This window comes from Salmo trutta, chromosome 23 (assembly GCF_901001165.1).
Source record: "Salmo trutta chromosome 23, fSalTru1.1, whole genome shotgun sequence".
NCBI classification, from domain to species: Eukaryota; Metazoa; Chordata; class Actinopteri; order Salmoniformes; family Salmonidae; genus Salmo; species Salmo trutta.
In genome coordinates, this window is record NC_042979.1 from 10,108,377 (window position 1) to 10,135,781 (window position 27,405).

A 27,405-nucleotide genomic window follows, 5' to 3' on the forward strand; every position below is an offset into this window, starting at 1 on the left:
CATGGAACACCTGACTGAACAAGGCCTATATTTTTTATTTTACCTTTATTTAACTAGGCAAGTCAGTTAAGAACAAATTCTTATTTACAATGAACAGGTTACCTGTCTTGTTCAGGGGGGGTTAACTGTGGGTTAACTGCCTTGTTCAGGGGCAGAACGACAGATTTTTACCTTGTCAGCTCGGGGATTCGATCCAGCAACCTTTCGGTTACTGGCCCAACGCTCGAACCACTAGGCTACCTGCCGTCCCTATATGAGCTTGTTTCAGATCTCCATCCTTGACTTAATTAATCAAATCTTCCTTCTCAGTTTAGGTCTACCATTCATTCAATATGCCTTGTCGTCATTGGTGATCTGACTAGGAGGCTATTATCACATCATTAGCAGCCTAGGACAGATCAACAACTGATGAATTAACATAGTCCTGAATCTTTAAAAGTACAGAAAAAAAGTTTAAAAACAACTGAAGGAAAGTATTAGCAGAACAGCTTGCTTTGCCGTGTCTGTTTTAATCCACGCTGCGACACACACGGAATGAACTAAGCCAGCGCAACACCGCTCGTTTCCTTGCTAGTCAGTCCGCTCGCGTTCAGCAGCAGAGACGTCGATGGTGCAGCTATTTAACATATTTTATTCTGGATGGGCAGTAACAAAGCCCATGACTATCATCCACTGAGTTATCATAAAGAGGCTTAGAAACAGGATCCAACTAATAAATACATTCATGGGTAGTCAATAGACATCAACACTGTCTTTAAGTTTCTGCAACAACTTACTAAACAGAGGGACAGCAACAGATACATAGAACAACCTAACTGGATAAAGGGTTTGTGACCAAATGTATGCTGATACAACATTCAAGAACTAAGAGTAAAATTGATATTTGAGCACCTCTATCATTCATCACGCAGTTATTTGAGAGAAGATAATCACCACCCTCTCTCCCTGTAAAAAAATCTCGTGTAGGAAGCTAGTGTTTATGCTTTCAGCACAGACATTTGACAGTGCAGACAGTTTGACAACACAACGAACACTCCCTGAAGATATGAGTCAGAAGTATCGCCGTCACAGCTCAAACATGTTTCTCTCCGCTCTCTTTCATTCGAGGTGTCGACATATTGCATTCTAAATGCCTCAACCAAAAACAACCAGAGAAGAGTGTTGATATGTACTGTATAGATGCCAGACCCTGACAGCAATGGTTCCTGAGTTGAGGAGTAATGTACATGTTTCTGGTGTAAAAATGACTTTTTTTCAACAATTGAGCGATAAAACATGGAGGAAAGATGATTTAAATACTAGTCTAAAAACAGAGTAATACAACAGTCATAGATTTTTGGTCTGAAATTACATGTATGTAGTCCTCCTGAGGACAGAGTAAAGATAATATAAGACCATAAGGTGAGGTTGGTCCAATCAAAATGGGTAATTCCAACCACATGGCTGTGTGTGTGGAACTAGGAGTGGACTATTCCGTAGACATAATAACATGGGTAAAACTTCACTTTGACATTGAAAAACTTTGGTTGTTAAGTTTGTTGGTTTGTATTCATTCTCTTTGGATTTCGATATACAATCTCATAGCAGTTTCAGCTCTGTCATACACTAGTAATACACGGTCCAGAAAGCTATGCTCTCCTCACAGCATTAAAGACATGCTCTGGAACTTTGGCTAAGTGTTTTTTAAACCTCCAGCTTTGGGCTGGATGTGTCAATATGTAGTTCATACATGCATAATCTATGAGCAGAATTACTATTTTACCTCAATTTGCCACGAAATCCCTAGTTTGAAAGCGACTGTTTTTCTGGAAACTGTGCTGTGTCATTTTCCCTACATTTTCTCCCATGTGGGCCAGCCCGCTTGCAATTCGAGTTCTAGCCAATGAGCTTCAGCCCCTCGCCATTTGAGTGACAGCTAGCAAGATGCACACACAGCAGAGCAAGAGAGCAATGACGTGGTGAACATATCTGCACATACAGTGATGTAGTAAGCAATTTTCAGGGACCACTTTTGGCTCGTGAGCATGACTTTTAGAACTACTAGCTAAAAAGTATACAAAAGTACCGGAGAATCTCTGTAAGAGATAGGAGGAACTTGTTGAAAACCAAAACTTAATACAGGGATACTGGCCACCTGTCTCAGTAGACCAGCACTTTAAAGAAAAAAACGCTATAGACAAAACACAACAGTACCAACAGAGTATGATGCCTCAAAGAAAATAACCTCCCAGGCCCAAAGTAGAAATACCCAGTTTAAACATTCACAAAAGCGTAGCAATAAGTTCAAAACATTTTACCCCCCCAAGTTTGGCTTTTTCAAGACTTCACATAAAATACAAACTCTGACCTATAAACTAACAGTAAAGTAAACATCATTGCGTTAAGAATACCCCTGATCATTTTCTAATAACGCCAAGTTTCAAACAGGCTGTGTATGTGGACGTGAAAATGTATTATTATATACACAGAGGATAGGCTGACTAACCTGTTCCATCTAGCTGGAGAACATAGTGTTACTACTGACTGTTAGCCAGTCATGCCTGGGGTCCAGTATGTGTCTTATAATGAGGTAGTAGAGGCATTGAGGTCACACATTGACCAGCGAGAGACAGCTACAGCAGCCTGGAGGCACGGAACTGACACCCTGGGAGGACTAGTTTGGTTGGATGCTAAAAGCTATCATCAAAACACGTTTGAGCCACCTGGGATGGGAAGGAAGGAGTCTTTGGCAGATGGCGAGGTGTAGTGTGTTGACCCTGAGATGGCCAGTACATCTGGTTGGCTGGCTCTATGTGGATTTTATGATGGGGTTCTGAGGGTGAAGTAATTGTTGGTATTTGTAAGATGGGGTTCTGAGGGTGAAGTAATGGTTGGTATTAGTAAGATGGGGTTCTGAGGGTGAAGTAATGGTTGGTATTAGTAAGATGGGGTTCTGAGGGTGAAGTAATGGTTGGTATTAGTAAGATGGGGTTCTGAGGGTGAAGTAATGGTTGGTATTAGTAAGATGGGGTTCTGAGGGTGAAGTAATGGTTGGTATTAGTAAGATGGGGTTCTGAGGGTGAAGTAATGGTTGGTATTAGTAAGATGGGGTTCTGAGGGTGAAGTAATGGTTGGTATTAGTAAGATGGGGTTCTGAGGGTGAAGTAATGGTTGGTATTAGTAAGATGGGGTTCTGAGGGTGAAGTAATGGTTGGTATTTGTAAGATGGGGTTCTGAGGGTGAAGTAATTGTTGGTATTTGTAAGATGGGGTTCTGTGGGTGAAGTAATGGTTGGTATTAGTAAGATGGGGTTCTGAGGGTGAAGTAATTGTTGGTATTTGTAAGATGGGGTTCTGAGGGTGAAGTAATGGTTGGTATTAGTAAGATGGGGTTCTGAGGGTGAAGTAATGGTTGGTATTTGTAAGATGGGGTTCTGTGGGTGAAGTAATGGTTGGTATTAGTAAGATGGGGTTCTGAGGGTGAAGTAATTGTTGGTATTAGTAAGATGGGGTTCTGAGGGTGAAGTAATGGTTGGTATTAGTAAGATGGGGTTCTGAGGGTGAAGTAATGGTTGGTATTAGTAAGATGGGTTTCTGAGGGTGAAGTAATGGTTGGTATTAGTAAGATGGGGTTCTGAGGGTGAAGTAATGGTTGGTATTTGTAAGATGGGGTTCTGAGGGTGAAGTAATGGTTGGTATTAGTAAGATGGGGTTCTGAGGGTGAAGTAATGGTTGGTATTAGTAAGATGGGTTTGAGGAAAGTCAGGAACAGTTGTCCTGGGTGAGGCTATGGGTGATGGTTGATATGAGGTTGAGGTACGGGTGATGGTTGTTCAGGTACGGGTGATGGTTGATATGAGGTTGAGGTACGGGTGATGGTTGATATGAGGTTGAGGTACGGGTGATGGTTGATATGAGGTTGAGGTACGGGTGATGGTTGATATGAGGTTGAGGTACGGGTGATGGTTGATATGAGGTTGAGGTACGGGTGATGGTTGATATGAGGGTGTGGTACGGGTGATGGTTGATATGAGGGTGTGGTACGGGTGATGGTTGATATGAGGGTGTGGTACGGGTGATGGTTGATATGAGGGTGTGGTACGGGTGATGGTTGATATGAGGGTGTGGTACGGGTGATGGTTGATATGAGGTTGAGGTTATGGGTGATGGTTGATATGAGGTTGAGGTTATGGGTGATGGTTGATATGAGGTATGGGTGATGGTTGATATGAGGTTGAGGTATGGGTGATGGTTGATATGAGGTTGAGGTATGGGTGATGGTTGATATGAGGTTGAGGTATGGGTGATGGTTGATATGAGGTTGAGGTATGGGTGATGGTTGATATGAGGTTGAGGTATGGGTGATGGTTGATATGAGGTTGAGGTATGGGTGATGGTTGATGTAAGGTTGAATTATGGGTGATGGTTGATGTGAGGTTGAGGTATGGGTGATGATTGATGTGAGGTTGAGGTATGGGTGATGATTGATGTGAGGTTGAGGTATGGGTGATGGTTGATATGAGGTTGAGGTATGGGTGATGGTTGATATGGGGTTGAGGTATGGGTGATAGGTGATGTGAGGTTGAGGTACGGGTGATGGGTGATATGAGGTTGAGGTATGGTTGATATGAGGTTGAGGTATGGGTGATGGTTGATATGAGGTTGAGGTATGGGTGATGGTTGATATGAGGTTGAGGTACGGGTGATGGTTGTTAAGTTGTTGAGGTACGGGTGATGGTTGATGTCAGGTTGAGCAGAGTTACTCAGGAGGAGTGGTTATGAAGGTGGGGTCATTGATTTCAAGGTGAGTTTCTAAAGTTGAGGTAGAACCCAGGTGTGTTTACAAGGGTGAGGTGGTACTATGGGTAACAGCAACACCAGATAGTTATCTGAAGATGAGGCAGACAGCCTAATAGAGCCCAGATAGCCGTGGTCCAGCTGCAGTAACCATGGTGACGTGTCCTCTATGAGGGTGAGGTGTGCATCTTTAGATGGCTGAGGAGGTTACGTTGCTGGGTGAACTTTCCGCCACACAGCTGGCACTCGTAGGGCTTCTCCCCCGAGTGGACCCGCATGTGCTCGGCGAGACGGTACTGGCGTGTGAAGCGCATGCCGCACTCCTCGCAGGCGAAGGGCTTGAGGCCCAGATGGCTCCTCATGTGGCGCGTCATGGTGCCTCGCTGGGTGAACAACTTGCCACAGATGTTACAGGGGAACGGCCGGTTCAGCCAATGGCTCTTCTCGTGTTCCCGTAGCGACACCGCGTCCTTGCAGCTCTTACTGCAGACTGTGCAGCGATGCCGAGGTTCGTCATTGCCAGGCTCCACCCCCCGTGATGCATAGACATCCGGGTCTGCATCCGGGTCTTCGTCCTTCAGGTATCCACCACCCTCTTCTTCTTCCTCCTCTTCAAGGTAGATTTCATCCTGGGTGTGTGTGTCGACGTGGGCGTTAAGCTGCTCGGAGCTGGGGAAGCCTTTCCCACAGGGGATGCAGACATACAGATTGTCCCCCACACCTGGCTCAAACCCTGGCTGGGGCTGACGGTAGATGTAGTTGGTGTTCCCATTTGTCTTCCCTCCTCCTCCTCCCTCACTCCCACTGTGCCCACTCTCTTCACTCTGGTCCTGGCCATTCTCCTCTCCATCCACCTCTCCGTCCTCCAGGTCTGGGGTCACTCTATCCCCTCTGACCAGCTTCTCGCGCCCTGGTGCCCCTGGCTTCTGCACTAGGCCCTTGGGCAGTGCCTTGCCCTTCTCTCCCAGGTTGGCGGCCTCTCTGTGGGGTCGGGGTCTCTTGCAAGGGGCCCTAGGCAAGAGGTCTGTGGAGGTATTTGGAGGCTGCCTCTGGTTCTCCCTAGGCTCTGCCGTGGTGGGAGGAGTGGGAGAAACAGATGAGGAGCGGGGGGAGGAGCTTTGGGGGAGACTGCTGGGGGACACTTCCTCTGTGGCGGTGCTTCCTGATGGGCTCCTCTTGGACAGGTCCAGTCCTAGAGCCAGCCCATTAACCCTATTTCCTCCAGAGGGGCTGAGGGAAGCACACCGCGAGCCCGAAATAAACACCTCCTCCTCAGAGAGATCCTCTCTCAGCCTCCCCTCCTGGCCCCATCTCTGGTTCCTCAGGTTGCCCTTCCTGGACCCTGAGTGGTTGTTATGGTGCTGGTGGTTGGGGGTTGCTCTGAGGGGGGTGGAGGAGAGGCGGAGGGGGCCAGGGGTGTGTCCATTGGGGGTTGGGGAGGTGGAGGAGGTGGTCAACTTGTTGGAGCTGGATGGGGTCTGTCCGTTGTGTTTGAGCTTCCTGCGACAGAGAGCAGCTAGTTCGGTCAGCTGGAGGTAGGAGGCGGCGGTCAGGAGGGACGAGACACCGTGGTCAGAACTGGACAGACGACCTGTATAGATGAAGTCCAATACCTAGAGGAGGGGGGGGGGGGGTAGCGAGGGAAATATTTATATTGTCCCAATGAGCAATTTGTTTCACAGCAAGTTGATATCAGAATACAGATAAAACAGCTGAGCTTTCAACGACTGATGTGGAATCTAAATTGATGAATGACAGAGTCAAACGCAAATATATCTGTGTATATGTGCCTACGGTCAGTGAGATGCTGCCTGTCAGGTGACCCACCTGTCTGAAGACGGAGGGGCTGACCATCTCCGTGTCCAGGTTGATCAGGTTGTCGTGGGGGACCAGCGACTTGAAGTAGACGCTGCTGGCTGCCAGGACGTTCTTGTGGGCGCGGAACAGCGCGTTCTCCACCACGATGATGACATCACACAGGTACCCTTTGGCTCGCTGCTGGTTGAGCTGCAGCAACAGCTGCTTGAAGTGGTTTTGCTGCTCCATCTCACACACACACTTTGGTTAACACACATGGGAGGGAGGAAATAGGGAGAGGTCAGTTACTCCGTTCTGAGAACTCAAAGAATCCAACTACCGATATTCCTAGACTAATTTAAAGTCCTGCAGGCCCAAATGTGGTCCTGAAATTCTTCCAATGCCCAGGATCGCCCACAAATGGCCACTACATAACACCTCTCTGCTCTCCCTGCAACCATCACAGTGGTTTCTTCACATAAGCCCAAACAACATACTAGCAAGCGGAGAAAGATGAGCCTTCAAATTGCCAACGTGATAAACTAACCACCAACCCACTAACGAACCCTAGAATACCAACAAATATCAGAAACATGGTAAAACTAGAGGAATGAGCCCCACCCTGACGCGGTGTAGCTCCTCAGGCAGCATTAGATTCTGAGGAATGAGATCTATCCGTCTGTTCATTATCAAAGCATCCATCCATCCATCCATCCATCCATCCATCCATCCATACATACATACATACATACATACATACATACATACATACTGAAATTCCAGGCATTTCAAGGGCCTTATTCTTTTCACAATTTCAGAGTACTATTTTGACCTCAGTGTGGAAATCTTTTTTTTTTTTAAACAGGAAATAACTGCACTGGCCTTTTAATGAATCATAAACCAAATGATCAGTAAAAACACTATAACTAACTGATAGGTTCACAGAAGTGAAGGCAGACCTTCCTCCCTCCTCATGCGGGATAAAATATCATCAAGATGTGGGTTTTTGGTAACAGAATGACAAGACACTAGGCAATATTTCTTAATGTGGGTTTTTGGTAACAGAATGACAAGACACTAGGCAATATTTCTTAAACTTACAGAAGGAAAATAATTTCTGGAAAACAAAATATTAATATTAGTTGGCAGGGGTCTTGACTTCAACATTATTGTGTTTTGATGTACTGATAATACCTTCAAAATATTTTTCTGCTAGATGTTTTCTAAGACCCCTTTTCCATCGGTTTGGCCAGAAATCAAAGCCTTAATAATACATTTTTAGGATGGATATACATACATACACATATATATAATATATACACATATATATGTACACATACATACACTACTGTTCAAAAGTTTGGGGTCACTTAGAAATGTCCTTGTTTTTGAAAGAAAAGCACATTTTTTGACCATTAAAATAACAAAGTTGAAACAGAAATACAGTGTAGACATTGTTAATGTTGTACATGACTATTGTAGCTGGAAACAGCTGATTTTTTAATGGAATATCTACAGAGGCCCATTATCAACCATCACTACTGTGTTCCAATGGCACGTTGTGTTAACTAACCCAGTTTATCATTTTAAAGGCTAATTGATCATTAGAAAACCCTTTTGCATTTATGTTAGCACAGCTGAAAACTGTTGTGCTGATTAAGGAAGCAGTAAAACTGGCCTTTAGACTAGTTGAGTATCTGGAGCATCAGCATTCATGGGTTCGATTACAGGCTCAAAATGTCCAGAAACAAAGACCTTTTTTCTGAAACTCGTCAGTCTATCCCTGATCTGAGAAATGAAGGCTATTCCATGCGAGAAATTGCCAAGAAATTTAAGATCTCGTACAACGCTGTGTACTACTCCCTTCACAGAACTGCGCAAACTGGCTCTAACCAGACGAGAAAGAGGAGTGGGAGGCCCCGGTGCACAACTGAGCATGAGGACAAGTACATTAGAGTGTCTAGTTTGAGAAACAGATGCCTCACAAGTCCTCAACTGGCAGCTTCATTAAATAGTACCCGCAAAATGCCAGTCTCAATGTCAACAGTGAAGAGGCGACTCCGGGATGCTGGCCTTCTAGGCAGAGTTCCTCTGTCCAGTGTCTGTGTTATTTTGCCCATCTTAATCTTTTCTTTTTATTGGCCAGTCTGAGATAAAACTTTTTATTTACAACTCTGCCTAGAAAGCCAGCATCCCAGAGTCACCTCTTCACTGTTGACGTTGAGACTGGTGTTTTGCGGGTACTATTTAATGAAGCTGCCAGTGTGTTGTTAGTGTATTGCGAAGGGAAGTGCAGCCAACACCTTGAAAATGAAGATTAAGAATACATTTAATGAGGAGCAATGTCTTTCTCCCACCTTGTGGACAAAAAAAATGCTAATAATCATGTTTATTAAATAGACGTGTACACTTAAAATGTACAACGTTTTGGATGCATTATTATAGTCATCCACTTCGTCACATATGCATTATTTGATACTAGCACCAGTGGGATATTTTTTTAAATTAGAAAAACAAAGGATGTTGTGTATGGGACGCGAACCCACACAAAAAGTTTCAGAGCATACTGCCTTGGCAGGGGACACTACCTGTACCAACTAAATTGAAGTGATCTGAAGGGATAGGTCCATTCTATGAATTCTATTTCTATGATTGAAATGACACCCACCCTCATTTTCAATTGGATTGGACCAATATACAGTAGTTCTAATGAAGGTACTGAGCTTCAGCAAAATTTACGACCGAACTACTCTTTAGTTCTGATCCTCCATCTCCACCAATCTGTTGCCCTACATCTGTACAAGTGGCAGCACCCTGGGGTCCTTTTTGCTTTTAAACTAGGAAGGTACAAAGTTAGAAATAGTACTACTGATAACAACACATCCCATCTGTCTTGCCATACACGGATGCAGTATCACACAACCCACGCCCCCCCCTAAAATACATATTGGGGGAAAAAAAGAGACGTTTGGGTAATCTGTCTATCTAACGACTGCACAACACACCGATGGTGATAAGATGCTGAGGGTCCTTTTATGGACCTACAGGCCCCTTCTGCCCCCCTCCTCCCCTGCCTGCTCAAAAACAACCTCATCACTTCAGATGAGAGAACCATAGACTTATATAAACAGGCTGTAACCACAGTCTGGAGGAAAGAGAACAGGCCATATAGCCAGGTGGTCTGGTTTGGAGAGGGCGCATGACCTACAGCATCAATGAGTTTGCCCTGCAAGCTTCTGATTGGCATGCCTATTTAAGAAGACCACTACATTTCAATGTAGGTTAAGTTAACCTACATTGTTCTGTAACTGTTCTAGTCTGTGTTCTGGTTTGGCCTGTGTTCTATCCTAGCCTGTGTGTTCTAACCTGTTTTATGTTATTTCCTGTGTTGTGTTAGCCTGTGTCCTGTTCGTTTGTCCAGTGTTTCATCTTGTCTTCCTGGCAGAGATCACTGGCAGTAAATCACATGATCTGGTCATTTAGCTGGGTTTTAGGCATTAGGTGTGTTATAGCAAAAGCAGCCTGGCCCTCTGGTAAAACCTGGAGAATATTGATAATCTGAGCCGGTCCACTTTATACTCTCCTTAATGCTCGTTAACTCAAATAAACTGTTTTCTACGGGAGATTTGTTTAGACCTGAAGTCAACCACCCTTGTCCCGTAAAACTACCTGGGGTCTAATCCTAATCAGTACCCACCCAATCGATTCAACCTAACCTGAGGTTAGTCTCATTGAGATAAAATCTATTTTGCAAGAGAGACCTGGTCTAAGATAGCAGCAGGGTCAACGTTTAATTGCTGGGCTGAAACCCAGCAACCGCACACACACACACACACACACACACACACACACAATAGAGGTAGAGAGAGGTATTTGAAGTGAGAAAGACATTGTGAGCATACATTGTTGACATTTTCTAAATATGACCAGCCTCTGATTGTCAACATTAACACAGAGGAAGTTTGACAGAGTTTATTATAACCAGAAGCTGATGTTCTGGTTCTTAGTGGTTCATGTCATGTTAATGTTATGTTCTGCTCCACCTTCGGCCCACCTGGTGAGTGAGAAGGGAGGGGGCTTGATTGCATTAATCACCTATACCTGAAATGAAACTGCCACAGTAAATAAGTACAGCACATGGGGGATGTGTGAAACCTACTCTGTCCTCAGCCTGTATCCCCACTTGCGCCAGCGAATAACTCGCTTTTCGTCCTTTGCATACGAAGTGGAGTTACCAATAGCCTTCCTACCAGAGTACCAATACGGAGTAGAGTTGGCCTGAGCAGATCAGGTCACAGATTAGAGAGAACCCTGTTAGCCGCCGAGTTGTTAACCTGGCGCAAAACGACGTCCCCATTGTGACTCTTACTGAACCAGGTTCACACAGCGTTCCGGAAAGGCCACCCCAAGGTTAGCCCATTGCGCATGTTCCCTCCTAACTAGCTAACATAATTATTACTAAAACACATGCTAACTCCTAGCATAACTAGGTGTAAGAATCTTTTTATACATCTATTTTCCAGATATTATGGGAAGGGAACTTTGTTTCGTCCATGTTTGTGTTCATTCGGGTTAAACCAAAAAAAAGGATAGTAGGTTTTTACAGCCACAATCCTGAGTTTGTGTTTCAGACAAACAGCAGCCCTACCACTTGGTATAAAACGGAGGGATGTGGCTGAGGAAATGTAACCACTGAAACTCAAAGACCAAGCATAAAATTGATTTAACACCACCGTTTTAAAACATATTCCCAGACATTGTTTGTTTACAGACTGAAATGGCAACAAAACAAACATTGGAGTAAAATAACCGTAGGCCTATTTTGTGTTAGGATAGGGTAAGACAGTTGTACTAGCTGATGTAAACAACCATGATGCTTTATGATATGTTACTCAGGAATCAAATCATTAGGACGAATTGAAATTAAACCGCAGGAAATATTCTAAGAGATTGTGGCGGATATCAGAAAATGAATTTGAAAAACCACAATAAACACATGAATAACAAAATCCCCATAACCGTGTTTGTATTTCAGCTATTTACACTATTTTGTGGAAATTCTGATGAATTTTGATCCAACCTACGCAGTAAAACGTCAAATCATCATTGCTACTGTTTATAATGTTGCAAAAGCCTGACGTTCCTCACATATTGGAGAAACATTTAAATTCACTGCTGTAACCATCATCACACAAGCGATTCTAAAGCAGTGTTTCTATCCCACGATTTAAAATATCTGATTCAATGACACACAGTTGAGAGAAAGACATAAGAGGGGGGAAAAAAACATTAAATGGGCGATACTCGTCTACCACAAAAGAGATAATGGTCTACGCGCTGAAGGGGTACGGCGAAGGAAGGGATCCACCAATCCCTTTTAATTCAATTAACCTACATTGCTGCGCCTGGCCTGCATCAGATTTCAGTTCATATTTTGTTTATTTATACGTTTATTATATCATAAAGTTATTCATCTTATTCCTAAACTGTGAAAAACAAACCAAAGCCAGCAACCCACGGGTTAAAAGGAGTGCAGGTATAGAGGTGGTTGCCAAGCTGGTAATACTAGCTCTGACATTAGGCTACACACTGGGAGACCCCTCTGGGCATATGCTACGAGCCAAATGTTAGGTGTTTCTGGTATTTCTTCAAACAACGTAGTGCAAACTCCTTGAACACGACTACACACACCAAGTTGCATCACAAAACACGCGAGGAACTGAAAAAAACAACATAGATTTACCTTAATTCATCGATGATCGCGTTTTTAATTTACCATCCTCGCTCCTACCTCACTACCCTCGGTTCGCACTCCCCCACTACTATTCTGCTAGCAGTACTGACGATGACGTCACTTTCCTATGGTAATGAGGAAACCTTCAAAATAAACGCCTGAATTTCCATACATTGGAAGGTGGATAACTCCACACCAGGGATTGACAGCTTTGATGGGGGTGGGGCCCACAAAAAAACGGAACTCATTATAAGGGGCCGCAGTAGCTCGTGGGTCTGCATACCGTGGGTCAGTTTTATAACTAATTTCATGCAATTCTGCACATTTTGCCATAGGGTGGATGGAAATGTTTGCAGTTTTTAATATAATAACTGACGATCAATGGGCCCCACCCCTGTCAGTAATTCGACAATGCTAACTACAAGTTTAGATAGCTGGCCAATAGAGTAATTTACCAATCCCAAGAAATGTTGGCTGACATGGGCCAATTGAGTGACCGCTAATGGACAACCAAATTTTGAAATCGCACAGTAAGTTGAGACCCCTACTGGTCTGGGGACCAACAAAAGGGGGGCATGGGCCGCCATTTGCCCACCCCTGCTTGACACTGTTTGTCAATTTCAGTTTATGTGAGAAAATGAGCATTGAATAGTGTAGGGCACTGGCAGACCGGATCCGGACCCATAACGGGGTCAATACGGATGGGCTTCAATCCCTGGTATCATGTAAACACACATAAGACATGGAATTATGTGTAGAATTGCAGGAAATTAGCTTTAAAACAGAAGAAGAAAAACTGCTGAATGCAAAATGTCTAGAATTGAGTGAAATTTGCTTTAAAAATGCACAATTTTCTCTCTGAGAAACAAGAGGTGTGTGAGTGGGGGTTTGTTACTATGTTATCCATCTGAACCTTTGCCACCTAAGACATTTGTGTGACTAGACCTTCTCAAATAGCTATGAGTACTCCTGGTATAGGGAATCATTCTACCAATCTAAATCGCTGTGAAATATATTTTCAATAACAAAAAAATATAATTTTTAGGCTCAGCTGTTTGAAACTTGTGGACCAAAACTGCAGTTTGAAGCTGGTGGAACAAAACCGAAAGTAACTTTTTTACAGCTGTATAAACCATATTTTTTGGTATTGAAAATATTATTTTTCGATTGTGATTTAGATGATACAATGATTCCCTACAGTATTCAGTGCTTGTTTTGTCACATACACGTAAATTGAGCGAACAGTGCAGATTTCAGCAACCAGGAAATGACAGAGCGATTTCCAATAGCCAGCTACAAAGTCAGAACAGCTTTCCCAGAATGACAGCAGATACCGCTCCAGTCGGAGAAATCAAGAGCAATATCACAGCCAATCACAACACTGACGGGTAAGTAATACTGTGAAACACTGTCGTTCACTGGTTGGTTATGAATATGATTTGTTTGTTTATGATTCCTGGCAATGTCAATAGTTTGTATGTATGCTTGTTTGCATGTAACTATTCCTATTTTGTTTGTTGATATTTGTTTGTTAATAGTAATAAAACAAAATAAAAATACAATTAAAAAAAAGATACGAAAAAAAAAACATGTTGGTTGCTTAGCAACAAAACCCAACAGTCAAAACAATACATGGTATCATGAACAAGCTGAAAGGAGCCAAATAAGATTATCCACATGGCAGTTTCTTGTCATTCTTGCTAGCAATCTGGCCATCCAGAGTCACAACAACATGCTGACTTCTGCAACATAGAAGGGCGCACATAATTTTCATGGCGTGGTCAGCTACATATACATAGATAAATAATAATGGCGTCTTTTTGTAGGCACTAACTCCGCTATGATTCGTCGGACAAAACATATGAGGATAATGAATATCATTTCTGTAGGGTTTTTGGATAAACGCTGAAAATATGGTCTGTGGTAAACAGGCTTAGGAGATCTTGTACGTTTTGTTCTATGAGATCATATTCAACAACTAACGGCACTTTGTTAATTTTGAAGAATGTATGTAATAATAAAAAACACAAATTACATAAAGGCTTTATAATTAATAAAGGTTATGTTAACTGACTGCTATTATCTCATAGAACAAAACGTATAAAATCTCCTAAACCTGTGTTAACCTCAGACCTTGTTTTCGGCGTTTATTCCAAATTAAAGTGATTATTTTAAGATGGAACTGTTAGCAGGCATAGGTGTGCCTGTGACGGCCAATACAGCACGGCTTGGAACGCTGCTTGTCCATTCAATCAATCAATCAATCAAATGTATTTATAAAGCTCTTTTTACATCAACAGCAGGCTAAAAATATGTTGTCCAATCAGCATTCAGGATCCAAACAAACAATTTTACAGTACATTTGAATCAATTTCGATTTTTATTGTGCTTATTAGAACTGCACGAAGGAATTTTAAGACCACTATTGAAAAATACAATGTTCAGGCTAGTATGTTGACAATATTGGGTTTATTGTGAAAAAAACGTGCCGATATAAAAGTGGGGTTGGGAGTACTAGGTCCATTGGCTCTCAAACCCAGTATCTCCACCACAGCTCTTGAAGTGAAGCGCTCCTCTTCACTCCTGAGGATATTTTTTTTTTGTGAGTTCTTAGCCAGACGCGATCAGAGTTAAGTTGCACTATAATTACCTTCTGCTTTTGTAATATTATATATTTCTGGAGTAAGATAAGTATTTTTCTGATATAATTCTGCTGTTGAAATTGTTTTGATGGCAAGTGGAAATGAAACGACTAAGTAGATAATTAGTTTACTTTGGCTAACCCAGTATCTGACAATGTTTAAAGGGATTCTTTACTCCCCCAGAGTCAGATGAACTTGTGGATACCATTTTTATATCTGCGTGCAGTTTGAAAAAAGATGCTAACTAGTGTTAGCGCCATGACTGGAAGTCAATGGGTATCTGCTAGCATGCTATGGGACTAGCAGATACCCACCGACCTCCAGTCATTGCCTTAATGTTAGTTAGCATTGGCTCGCAAAACTACCTCTAACTTCCTTCATACTGGACATAGAGAATTGCCTAAATATATTTGTATTTTATTAAGTGTATTTCTTTACATATACATGTAGCCTACACACTAGCTTTCAACATACCAGTATTGGTGTAAACTTTCTGAAGAAATTCTGTTATAAATATAAAAGTATGGTAAATTATCCATACTTTAAAAAAAAAGATTGTTGACATGCTGTGAAAAACAGTTGTACTGCACTAGAGTGCAAAAAAACGACTTTCACAAAGATTGGCATTTATTTGCAGGGGGACTCTTATTTTGACAAAAATAAATCTGTGATTGTGCTGCCAGGCTAATTTCATGCGGCCAGGTGAATGGTAATGGAAACCCTAACCTCTTGACCCAAATGTAAATAAAAGCAAACTGAAAGGGGAGAGAGGAGAAAAGCCTCTCCTTGGCCCTGCTAGACCAGCAGCTGATGAGCAGAAGTGCCCAGGGGAAAAAGTTTTGTGTGTCAGTTTAACCTGAACAACCAGGATACAAGCCGAATAAATTGACCAGAATCCACAAAGATAACAATGGCCTCTGCCACACTGTATGAAAATTAGCTCAAAAGTATTGTGGAGCTCCTGCACCTAAATGTAAACACTACCGGTACCCAAAAAGAGTAGCGACACCTATTTCAGTCCAAGTCAAGCACAGCTCCTTGATGAGAAAAAGCACTGGTGATAAGAGGGTGTGGTGCAGGCTGATTATAGGTTACGTCAGTGTTTCCCAACCACGGGTATGAGGGGGTACTTGACAAGACTCATGAGACCATAGGTTTACTTTTAAATTGCTCATGAGGGGAACTTCAGGGGTGTTCTGGGCAGAGCAAAATGTACTTGGTGCTACATTAACCAAAAATAGTTGGGAACCACTGGGTTACATAATGTCTCTGTCAGAGAAGGACTTCAATTCTTTCATGTCTTACAGCTTGCTGACATGAAGGCTCAGTATTATTTCATCCTTGACACTGCTTATTGATTATGACTATGCCAATAATGATTACGTTGCCAATATTTGATTGCCAATATGACATTTAGTGTGAGATAAAAAGAGCACCCAAATTAGTGGACCTCCTATTAAATATCAAATATCAATTTTAAAGAAACATTTTGACAAGAAATTGACAGGGTTAATAAATCATGGAGAAGTTGTGGTTTAAAAGCCATTGTTAATAAATATGAAATGCATTCTGCTTATGAGTTCAACTATATGCTTATACAAGTGACAAGGAGCAGAAAGATAAATTAGATTACTCATTGTAACTAATGGACACAGGAAGACAAGGTGAAGAGAAGAGACGTGCCACTTAATCTTTAACTACTGTCACGCACTGTGTGTGTGTTACGTTCTAAATGTAATCCGTAACATGAGAAGGGTTTACCAAGAAAAACTTCCCGTGTGTCTGTTAGTTACTAGTTACCTGTCGAAAATTGTAATCAGTAACGTAACTTTTGGATTACCCAAACTCAGTAACAATCTGATTACTTTCAGCAGATGGCGCTAACTTAAGCTTGCACCTTTTTCCAATGCTGAATTGAATGTCATTGATAAAATGGAAAGGTGTCATAATGTATTGTCTTGTGCAAAAAATCCTTTCTGAATTTAGAAGTAATCCAAGAAGTAGTCATCTAGTTTTTCAAAAGTGTCTGTAATCTGATACAATAGTTTTGCTGGTAACATAACTCATTACAGTAAACAAAAGTTGTAATCAGATTAGATTTAACTGATTACATGTAATCAGTTACTCCCTAACAGTGTGTGTGTGTGTGTGCTCTCTAGAGGCTGCAAGGGATTCTAAATGGACTAGTATTCCCTCTAGAGGACACAGTATACACTTTCATAACATCCACTTCAGTTTAAATCGTGCCATGCAACTTTTTTTAGGTATTGAACCTACAGTATACCATATCATGGTAGTAGGCTATTCAATAGCTATAAAGCAAAAGTTTGATTATTTGTACACCTTATATTGTTCCTGGTGCATAAACAAATTATTTGAAAAATAAACTCCAGCACAGTGGTATTCTTGTAGCTTCAGAATGTTTTATTGATTAGGCTCACCAGGGGGCATGGCATTGAAACCATTGTTGCATATTTTGTAACATGATCTTAACTTTTTATTTCAACATCATACTGGTAGCAGGATGTTTCAGATGTTATATTGCCTCAGATGAATACCCTTTTACTATTTCAATCAAGTGAGAAATAGTGGCCCATGTTTAGGATTCTCCCAAAATAGCCTAAATAAATGGACGAATACTCTCATTTGACAAAATGACTTCCGGATAAATATACTAAAATCAAAGTAGCCGTACACTCCAAGTACAGTGTTGTTTTTCACTCGGAAAATGTGCGTGCGTACACACTGTACAGAGGAGACAGTAAGAGCCAACATTTGGATATCGCTGTGTATTCTGGGTACAGACAGTAATTCCACGATGGCGGCGAGCAGGAGGCTGCACAAGGTACATTTCCTGATCAATCCAATTAGGATTTTCTCTTGTTAGATTAAATAAAGTAAAACATTCCGACTCCCAAATCTCAGATAAAATTAAATGTGTCGTTAAATTTGTTTTATTTAGCCCCACACTGTCAGAAACCTCATGAAACTCGGTAGGCGGAAAATGACGTTAGTATGCTAAGCTAACCAGCTAGCATTTGTTTTTTGGTCATGTTAGCACCGGCATATTAATAGGCTAGATTCGAATTAAACGTTTTGTTAATCTAAATTGATTGACAAGGTTAACCATTGTTAATCATAAATTAAGATTCAATTCAGTATTGTGTCATCAGTTGGGTGATAATTGCGCTTCAACATTTTTGATCTTCGGCTCAGAAAAACTTTAGCTAGCTACGTACTGTAGCTAGCTTAATACTAACTTAGCAGGGAGTTAATTGTGCTAGCTATCTACGCACAACAGTTACATAGGTCGTTAGCAGTGTGGTTCATTGAGCTAGCTAGCTAGTTAGCAATTCGGGTTAGTGTTACCTAGCAAGTTTATTTTCTCAATGTGAAACCGAGGCGAGGAAGCTGACCAGCTAACGTTAACCCGATGTATATACAATCTTGCTAACGTTATGAGGTAGCTACCGGTAAACAGCCAAACCCATTTCCTGTGATTTGGTTTCTTAGCTTTGAATTGTTTTGAATAGTCGAGTGAATCGAAAGTGAAATTGAGCATGCGGCTGCCAAGTAACGATAAGCTAGCTAGTTAACTTAGTTTAATTTCATTCATTCGATCTCAATATGTGAGGTAACACCGGGTTTAAACAATCATAATCTCAACACTGGGTGTCAACAACCCGGCCTTATCGTAATTGGCATTTATCTTTTCACTTGCATTTGTCAGACACTATTTGACCCAGCCTAGGATAATTACTCCTAGTAAACAGTCCCCATCACCCATCAAGTCAACAAGAATAAACACAATGTTTTGAACTCCACACATCTTAGTTTGACAGTCGTTTGCGTTGTAATCCTGTAGCAGTGGTCTTATCCAGAGCAACATAGAATAAGGCTACATTCGCGCTCAGATTTGATAATGAATGAAATCAGGAAGCTGTGCCCATGTTTTATTCTTATGTGTGTGTAAGGTCCTTCAAACTATAACAATACCCCCAATCTCATGATTTCCAGTGAAAGGTGTGATTTATGAGTCAGTCCTCTGGTGTGGCAGTGTTCTGTAGTGAGATCAGTGTGAGAATGCATTGGAGTACTTCCTGGTTGAGAAGGGGTGTGGCTGCTTGGTTCCAGGGATGAGACTGACAGTTGATATATTAACATATAGGTTAATCCCTAGTACTTTTAGTCATCCAGTCTTTTATTTGTATGACTTTTTTTTCTCCACTGTGACATTTAGGGCAAATTAGGGTTAAGTGCCTTGTCGGCTCGGGTATTCAAACCAGCAACCTTTCGGTTACTGGCCAGTGCTCTAACCGCTAGGCTACCTGCCACCCTGTGTGAGTCTAGTTTTGTATGTCGCCCCGTGTGTTTATAGTTCTGTATGTCACCCCGTGTGTTTATAGTTCTGTATGTCGCCCCGTGTGTTTATAGTTCTGTATGTCGCCCCGTGTGTTTATAGTTCAGTATGTCACCCCGTGTGTTTATAGTTCCGTATGTCGCCCCGTGTGTTTATAGTTCCGTATGTCACCCCGTGTGTTTATAGTTCTGTATGTCGCCCCGTGTGTTTATAGTTCTGTATGTCGCCCCGTGTGTTTATAGTTCTGTATGTCGCCCCGTGTGTTTATAGTTCTGTATGTCGCCCCGTGTGTTTATAGTTCTGTATGTCACCCCGTGTGTTTATAGTTCTGTATGTCGCCCCGTGTGTTTATAGTTCTGTATGTCGCCCCGTGTGTTTATAGTTCTGTATGTCGCCCCGTGTGTTTATAGTTCTGTATGTCGCCCCGTGTGTTTATAGTTCTGTATGTCACCCCGTGTGTTTATAGTTCTGTATGTCGCCCCGTGTGTTTATAGTTCTGTATGTCGCCCCGTGTGTTTATAGTTCTGTATGTCGCCCCGTGTGTTTATAGTTCTGTATGTCACCCCGTGTGTTTATAGTTCTGTATGTCGCCCCGTGTGTTTATAGTTCTGTGTGTCGCCCCGTGTGTTTATAGTTCTGTGTGTCGCCCCGTGTGTTTATAGTTCTGTATGTCGCCCCGTGTGTTTATAGTTCTGTATGTCGCCCCGTGTGTTTATAGTTCTGTATGTCGCCCCGTGTGTTTATAGTTCTGTATGTCGCCCCGTGTGTTTATAGTTCCGTATGTCGCCCCGTGTGTTTATAGTTCCGTATGTCGCCCCGTGTGTTTATAGTTCCGTATGTCGCCCCGTGTGTTTATAGTTCTGTATGTCGCCCCGTGTGTTTATAGTTCTGTATGTCGCCCCGTGTGTTTATAGTTCTGTATGTCGCCCCGTGTGTTTATAGTTCTGTATGTCGCCCCGTGTGTTTATAGTTCTGTGTGTCGCCCCGTGTGTTTATAGTTCTGTGTGTCGCCCCGTGTGTTTATAGTTCTGTGTGTCGCCCCGTGTGTTTATAGTTCTGTATGTCGCCCCGTGTGTTTATAGTTCTGTATGTCGCCCCGTGTGTTTATAGTTCTGTATGTCGCCCCGTGTGTTTATAGTTCTGTATGTCGCCCCGTGTGTCTGTAGTCATTCAGTTGTTTTTGACCTATAGGTTGTTTAGTGGTTACTAGGACTCAGCCAACACAGAAACATGTTTTACCTGTTCTTTATCTCTTGTTTGATAAAAACCTTTCTGCTTCCTGTAATGGTTATGATTAAGAAACTGTACAGGAGAACTTGCTCATGATGTATTCTCCCTCTTTTTCAGGAACTTGATGAAATCCGCAAGTCTGGAATGAAAAATTTTCGTAACATTCAAGTGGATGAATCAAATATTTTGACTTGGCAAGGCCTCATTGTTCCAGTAAGTCACTATTAACTACTCTTGTCTCCGGACAGACATGAACGTGACCAGAATAACAAGGAGGACCAAGGCACTCTCCGCGATATTGCAATTCCTTTGTTGCTGTGGCATGTTCAGTAGGACATCAGCTCACCTTTTAACCAAACGTCATTGTCTCTCTCCCCTCTAAAAGGACAACCCTCCATACGATAAAGGTGCTTTCAGAATCGAGATCATCTTCCCAGCAGAGTACCCCTTCAAGCCCCCCAAGATCACGTTCAAGACCAAGATCTACCACCCCAACATCGACGAGAAGGGACAGGTGTGTCTGCCTGTGATCAGCGCAGAGAACTGGAAACCAGCCACTAAAACTGACCAAGGTACGGCGGAAAGACGCACGCACACTCAGACAAAGACAATAGACAGTGGTTTCTTCTCATATCTTTTTAAGTAGTAGTTATTATTGCAGTTCTTTGTAATTTCTCATTGAAATGCCGCCTGAACCCTAACCCTCCAGTCTCCTCTCCCTCGGAGGCTCCTGTCTATTTGGCTGGAGAGGTTTCCATCCTGCGACCTCCAAGTGGTTATCGATTTCAATGTCTTATCTGTTTCATCTGGACTACATGACGTCATCCTCCATTTTTACATCATTCTTAGTCTCCTCTTTTGTTCTGCTTGTCTCCCTGCAGTGATCCAGTCCCTGATTGCGCTGGTCAACGACCCCCAGCCAGAGCATCCTCTCAGGGCAGACCTAGCAGAGGAATACTCTAAGGACCGTAAAAAATTCTTTAAGAACGCAGAAGAGTTTACAAAGAAACATGGAGAAAAACGACCTGTGGACTGAGAACGCAAACGTGTGACTCCCTCTTCCTCTCCCCCCCCCCCCTTCCAAACCCCCCCTACACCCCTCTCTGCTCTTACCCAATCTCCTGAAAATGCCCCCACACACGTACACACATCCTTCTAGCCCCCCTCCTCCTGGGGCGATATATCTCAGCTCCACTTCTCCCTGGCAACAGGACTGTGTCGTGAATCAGGCAGGTTGGTCACCTCTGGGTATCAGCTTGTGGCTGTTACTAACTTTCTACTGATTTCTTAAATTATAAAAATGCCGGAATTGGGCCCAAGAGAGCAACTTGTTAGAGGGAACAAAAAAAATACAACGGAAAGAAAGATCTAGATGGAAATGTTATGCTCAATTTGTTCATGATTTGTACACAGAAGTGCTGGTGCAGACCTCTGTATAAAGATGATCAAGTGTTTTGAAAACTATTTGGTAAATGCTCAACTTGTGGTTTGATTGTTAACCCATTTCATCTCACTCCTTCCCCTCACTAAAATATGTAACAGAAAAAAATCCACCCCAAAAGCAACAAAATGATCAAAAAAAACACTTAAAGCATCAAGGTTCAGGTGTGTGGCGAAATGTTTATTTTATATTTCTTATTCTTTTTTTTTTGCCTATGTTGCACTTTACTCTGTGGAACTAGCTTTTAAGTTTACCATAAAACTTCAGTTTGTCACCAATTCAATCTTCCAGATGTTATAAAAGGGAAAAAAAAGTTTGACTGAACTTGCTTTTGTATCTTTGAGAGATTATCATGAAATGTTTTGTTCAAATGTTGTATATTTAGCAGACGGTTTGACCATGTGACAGGAAGTACCGCTCTTCATGCCATTGTCCACTGGCCTCTTTTCAAGGTTCTGACTAGAGGGAGTACAGCTATGACCGGAAGTTACTTTTTTTTGTAGCAGGTTAGGAGATTTAGGTCAAGAAATAACGTTTATGACATCCTGTTCCCATTGAAACTGCTCATCAGTCTTGCACTATTACTGGGAGGATAGCGGTTCCCCCTCTAAAAATCTTTCTGTGCATCGAGGAGATCAGCCCTAGCAAGGCACCCCACAAATTCACCAATCTTAATCACATAATGAGTAGTTATTTGGCATAAAAAGTGATTTGTGAATGATGATGGCAGAAGTTTAGTCATTTAGACATGCATCAGCAACAACCAGCAGACCAGCACCAGTAGAACAGTAGCTGCCATGAGGGAATAAATTACATTGGATCCACCATTGTGGAAAATATTTTGGAAGCTCTAGAAATGCATTTATTCATGTCTACATTTATTTTTGCCACATTTATTCTACTACAGCCACCTTAATGCACACTTTAAAATTGTGTGAGCTAAACATATGTATGAAATGTTTTTCCTTAAAGTATCATTTTTGGATATTACTAATGTTACGGTCCCCACTACAAAACAAACAAAAAGATACTTAAATACCTGTAATTTTGTCCTTAACATTTAATTGAAATACTGTAGAATTCCTTTCATTCTTATGGAGATCTGCTCCTTCTGGGGTGAGGCAATATGTCTGACTGGTGGCTTCAAAGCCTGTCAGTGGCCAATACATAGCATCAGCAATCCAGGGTTTATATACATCACTGCTTTGTTTACATTATTGGTTAAGACCAATAATGTATTGGTTAGGGCTAGGTGCCAATGAAATGCATACATTACTGTATTGAGACCAGTGTATGTCAGTTACTTTTCACCACTAGAGGGCAATATTTCTCTACAATAGAAATTGACTCCATATCCGTAGGTCTCTGGTCTTATGTTGTGGCCTGTGGACAGTCTACCATAGACGGTATATGGTCTCTACCCATATATAAACCGTGAAGTCTACCATTAAATTATAAATAATCAGTGTGTCCAAAGAGATCGGTCTGAGCAAAACACTGTGCACTAATCTTGATCACATAGTGAGCTGATAGTTGAGATGTAAAATGATTTGTAGATCAGTGATTCTGCACAGGGCCTTGCTTCGACCGATTACCTCAAACATGTATGAACTCTTGTTGTATTGGATTGTCTCTGCAGTACGGACTCAGTTTCCCAAAGTCCCCAACACCTCTCTAATAGGCCAATAGGAGTTGGAGTGTCGGTGAGGTAACTGCTCGCTCCTGCTGCTAACAATGACCTGTGACTGAGGACCTGGTTATGGAAAATACATTTATTACAGGCATCACCACACTGTTATACTGATGTAATCTTACATAGCTTGACCATTGGGCGGGTTTTGTGAATTGTCCAAATAGAAATTCAAGTCTTAGTAGAACTTAGTGGCTGTTCTGATATTTATTTTCATTGGGTAATCTAGATCCCAGGCTACGACGTCATATAGCTGTACTGAATATGAGCAAAGCATAGTGGGGTCGGCAGGCCTAGAGAGGAAGACTTGACGTTGCATGTAGCCTAAACTGTTGCTGTCCTGTTGCTCGTCCGAATTATACCACATCTCCCGTGAGACGGACCTACAGCCCTCCTCTCAAACTTCTAGTGTCTCCTTTTTGGCGTTACACAGAAGTCTAGTGGTCAGCACGTAGACCACTGCTAAAAATACACGGACCAGATTCAGTTTCCTCTCTGACACAGACCCTCTCACACCTATACACACACACACACACACACAAACCCACTGGTCCCTGCCCTCTCAGTCACGCTCTGGTCTTTTCCCACGTGCAATAAATATGTACACTTAATGCCTTCTGTTTCTTTGGTCCCCTGGCCCTGCTCAGACTAACCCTCTTTAGTGTGTAAGTACAGCAGGCAGCGATTAGCTCCACGTCACTAAGCTGCTCCAAGAAGCCCAATTACCCTCCCAGGGACTACACAGACGAACAGAATCAACCCTTTAAGACAGACAGACGTTTCGGCACTGAGGATGCTTCCATTCTTGTCTGGGAGTCAGAGCCCCTCGGTGCTTACTTCCAAATCCACGACAACGTTGGGATTTGTATTTTATCTCGTTGAGAATAACCTGGATGAAGAAAGGTTAAATAAGAGACATCTGTGTCAATTCTGCTGGTAGTTTTCCGTTGATGGAATTGGGCTTCTGCCATGCTTCTCTCTCTCTGTTCCTCTCACTGACCTCTAAAAGTGCTTAACTCAGTGTTAAACACTGTTACTGCAGTAAACCTATTATGGCAGATCAGCTGCTGGGAGACAGATGCACTGGCGTGACTAGAACTGTAAATATTTTACATTTAGTACTTTTAGCACTTAGCCAGAGCGACTTCCACCTAACGCCAGACTTCCATCTATAACACAGCGATATACAGTCAACTTCACAGGAAGTGAATCATCTATTACATAGTCATTACACATGAAAAGTCCAATGACATTTATGGGAATGTTATGGAAAGTCCAAGTCAGTTGTTAATTGCTAAGGTATTTAAAGTCTTAGTAAGGTAGTGAAGTTAGTAGGAGAAAGACACGAGCTGTAATATTGCCTTGGAAAGCGAGCACAGTCCGAGAATGAGTCGTTTTGTTGATCAGAAATCAGATGCTTTATCAAGGTTGATTTTTATTGAGGTTAGTGTTACAGGTAAGATTTTTGCTTCTGGTAGAAGTTGCTCCTAATCACAGATCTATGATCAGATTATGATACTCCCAACCCCAGCCTTAACCATAAGGGGAATACACCAACACCTGTACCTGGACTAGTGGAAATGTAACCTTTATTTAACTAGGCAAGTCAGTTAAGATTAAATTCTTATTTACAATGACGGCCTACCGGGGAACAGTGGGCTAACTGCCTTGTTCAGGGGCAGAACGACAGATGTTTACCTTGTTCAGGGGCAGAACGACAGATGTTAACCTTGTCAGAAAGACATACTACTGCTACTTTATTCCAAACCGCTCAGTTTGGTCACGAGTGGATGGATCAGGCCTAGCTCCTCGCCGCTGGCGCCTCACTTCTTGCTCTCCCTAACCGCAGAGCAGGTCACTTCCTCTCAGAGGTGGGGCTCAGGCGTTTTACTTCCTGAACTGGGCGATGGGCGCGGGGATCTTGATGTCCTGGCCCCTTTCCAGCCTCTTCTCACAGTCGATCAGATAGTTGACTCCATCAACCAGCAACTGGACCAACTCCACCTATACACACACACACACACCCGGATACACAGTTATTAGCAGTCGAGGTGAGGTGATTTTAATCTCTGGCCCAGATAGAGTTTATGGTTTCATTCGGTCATTCAGTCTCAGAATAGAGGTTCTAGTTTTACCTCAGATTTTCCCAGACGGTCGTTGTTGGAGATGTCGAAGGTGTCTCCAGTTGTGGCCGTGTCAACTCCGCCTGTCCCTCTCTTCTGCAGACGCATGTTGTCCAGGATCTTACCAAAGCGGGGGTCCTGCAGGGCAAGTACAGAACTTTAATGAATGCTCTGTCTTGGGAAGGAGGGGTCAATGCACAGGGACACTTCAAGTAAAAACATTAGGGAAGAGAGAGAGATTGTGTGATACCTTGCTGAGTTTGGCCAGTCTGACGTGTACTCCAGCCCTGAGTCCAGTGCCCAGGTTGGAGGGGCAGGTGAGGATGTAACCCAGGTGCTCGTTCCACATGAACTCCCAGCCTCTCTCCTGGATCAGCTTCTCCACCTAGAGGGTGGAAGGACACGTGAGCTATTATATCACCAAACCACTAAGATGTAACATGTAAAGTACCTGTTGGAGTCCTCTGCAGAACCTCTCGAACACTCTCTTCATGTTCCCTCCCTTCTCCATGGAGATGACCCTAGTGTGGTCCTCCTCATTGACCCAGATCAGGAAGGTCTTCTCATTGTTGTGCCTGGAAGAAAGAACACATTCCTAAGAATCCAGAAACCTTTGTTGATTGCACTGATTATGTCAACGTCTATGATCACAGAAAAACACATGCTGGTTAGAGGCTTCTGCTAGTAAGAGCCTTGTAGACCCTACCAGAGGCCCCTGCCGTCGGGCCAATCACGGGCCATGAAGGCACACGTCAACAAGGGGGAGACAGGCTTGTCAAACAGGAAGTGGTCCTACGGGGAAGAGGAGGGAGAAGGTGGAGGAGGAGAAGGTAGTGGTCAAGGAAAGGGAAGTCAGGGTTACAACTACATAGAGGTAATTCTACTTTGGGGAGGAGGAAGAGGAGTTGAGAGGAAGAGACCTTGCCCAAAGACCTCTAATGCTGTGGGAACATGGTTTTGTTTTCTACTCCTTTAGTCTCACCAGATTCCCCTATTCACAGATAGTACTATCTCTACAGCTATTATAATACAAGATAATCTTACAGGTTTTTAAATCTACAGGGACAGGGTCCGGCTCTCTACAGCTCTGGTCTTACCAGATTCCCCTGGCATCAGGCCAGTCACGGGCCATGAAGGCAGATGTCAGCAGAGGAGAGATGGGCTTGTCGAACAGGAAGTGCTCCTGAGGCAGCGTGAGGGTGAGAGGGCGAAGGTCAATGAGACTGAGGGTTGAAGGTCAACACTAGTCTAGTCTCTCCCAAATCCCAAAAGGATTGCCTCTATTTCCAATCCTTATCGTAGCCGTTAGGATTTAAAAGCAACATGATGTCACCCCAACGTGTCTAGACTGAGTGGATTAACTTGGTAACTAAAACTCTGCACAACGTCCCTGAAATAATTGGATGGCCTACCAATGGGGAATGAAGATAAATTAGTGCCATCGAGAACCGTCTTCAGAAGAGTCGGGCCAAATAAAACTGATGTGACAATGCTGTCACTACAGTTCAGGTTCCAGTGGCACCGTTTCAGTCTTCACAACAGTCCCTGTCATTAACATGGTAATACAAATAGGCAATATCACGGATAAGAGGAATCCTGTATGCAGTCAGATT

The 27,405-nt window shown here is 42.7% G+C and overlaps 3 protein-coding genes across 4 annotated transcripts in view; 1 reads left to right on the forward strand and 2 right to left on the reverse strand.

The window, feature by feature from the left end:
- Positions 1-1,557: 1,557 nt before the first annotated feature.
- On the reverse strand, positions 1,558-12,421 carry LOC115159276 (hypermethylated in cancer 2 protein). Its single transcript, XM_029708840.1, has 3 exons — positions 12,316-12,421; positions 6,603-6,833; positions 1,558-6,388 (listed from the first exon to the last, which is right to left on the reverse strand). Exons 2-3 carry the CDS (start codon positions 6,819-6,821, stop codon positions 4,943-4,945), a joined length of 1,665 nt encoding a protein of 554 aa, XP_029564700.1. The 5' UTR covers positions 6,822-6,833; positions 12,316-12,421; the 3' UTR covers positions 1,558-4,942.
- A 5,265-nt stretch (positions 12,422-17,686) lies between these two features.
- Positions 17,687-22,298, forward strand: LOC115159278 (ubiquitin-conjugating enzyme E2 L3). The gene is made up of 4 exons (XM_029708843.1): positions 17,687-17,793; positions 20,656-20,751; positions 20,924-21,110; positions 21,420-22,298. The coding sequence occupies exons 1-4, from the start codon at positions 17,767-17,769 to the stop codon at positions 21,572-21,574; spliced, it is 465 nt and encodes a 154-aa protein (XP_029564703.1). The 5' UTR covers positions 17,687-17,766; the 3' UTR covers positions 21,575-22,298.
- A 2,781-nt stretch (positions 22,299-25,079) lies between these two features.
- The window catches only part of LOC115159277 (creatine kinase S-type, mitochondrial), a 6,707-nt gene continuing 4,381 nt past the window's right edge, over positions 25,080-27,405 (reverse strand). For both annotated transcript variants that reach the window (XM_029708841.1, XM_029708842.1), the window contains 5 exons: positions 26,499-26,584; positions 26,244-26,367; positions 26,043-26,177; positions 25,805-25,930; positions 25,080-25,673 (listed from right to left, as the gene is read on the reverse strand). In XM_029708841.1, coding sequence (XP_029564701.1) covers positions 25,557-25,673; positions 25,805-25,930; positions 26,043-26,177; positions 26,244-26,367; positions 26,499-26,584 — 588 coding nt within the window. In that variant the 3' untranslated portion in view covers positions 25,080-25,556. The remainder of the gene's footprint in view (positions 25,674-25,804; positions 25,931-26,042; positions 26,178-26,243; positions 26,368-26,498; positions 26,585-27,405) is intronic.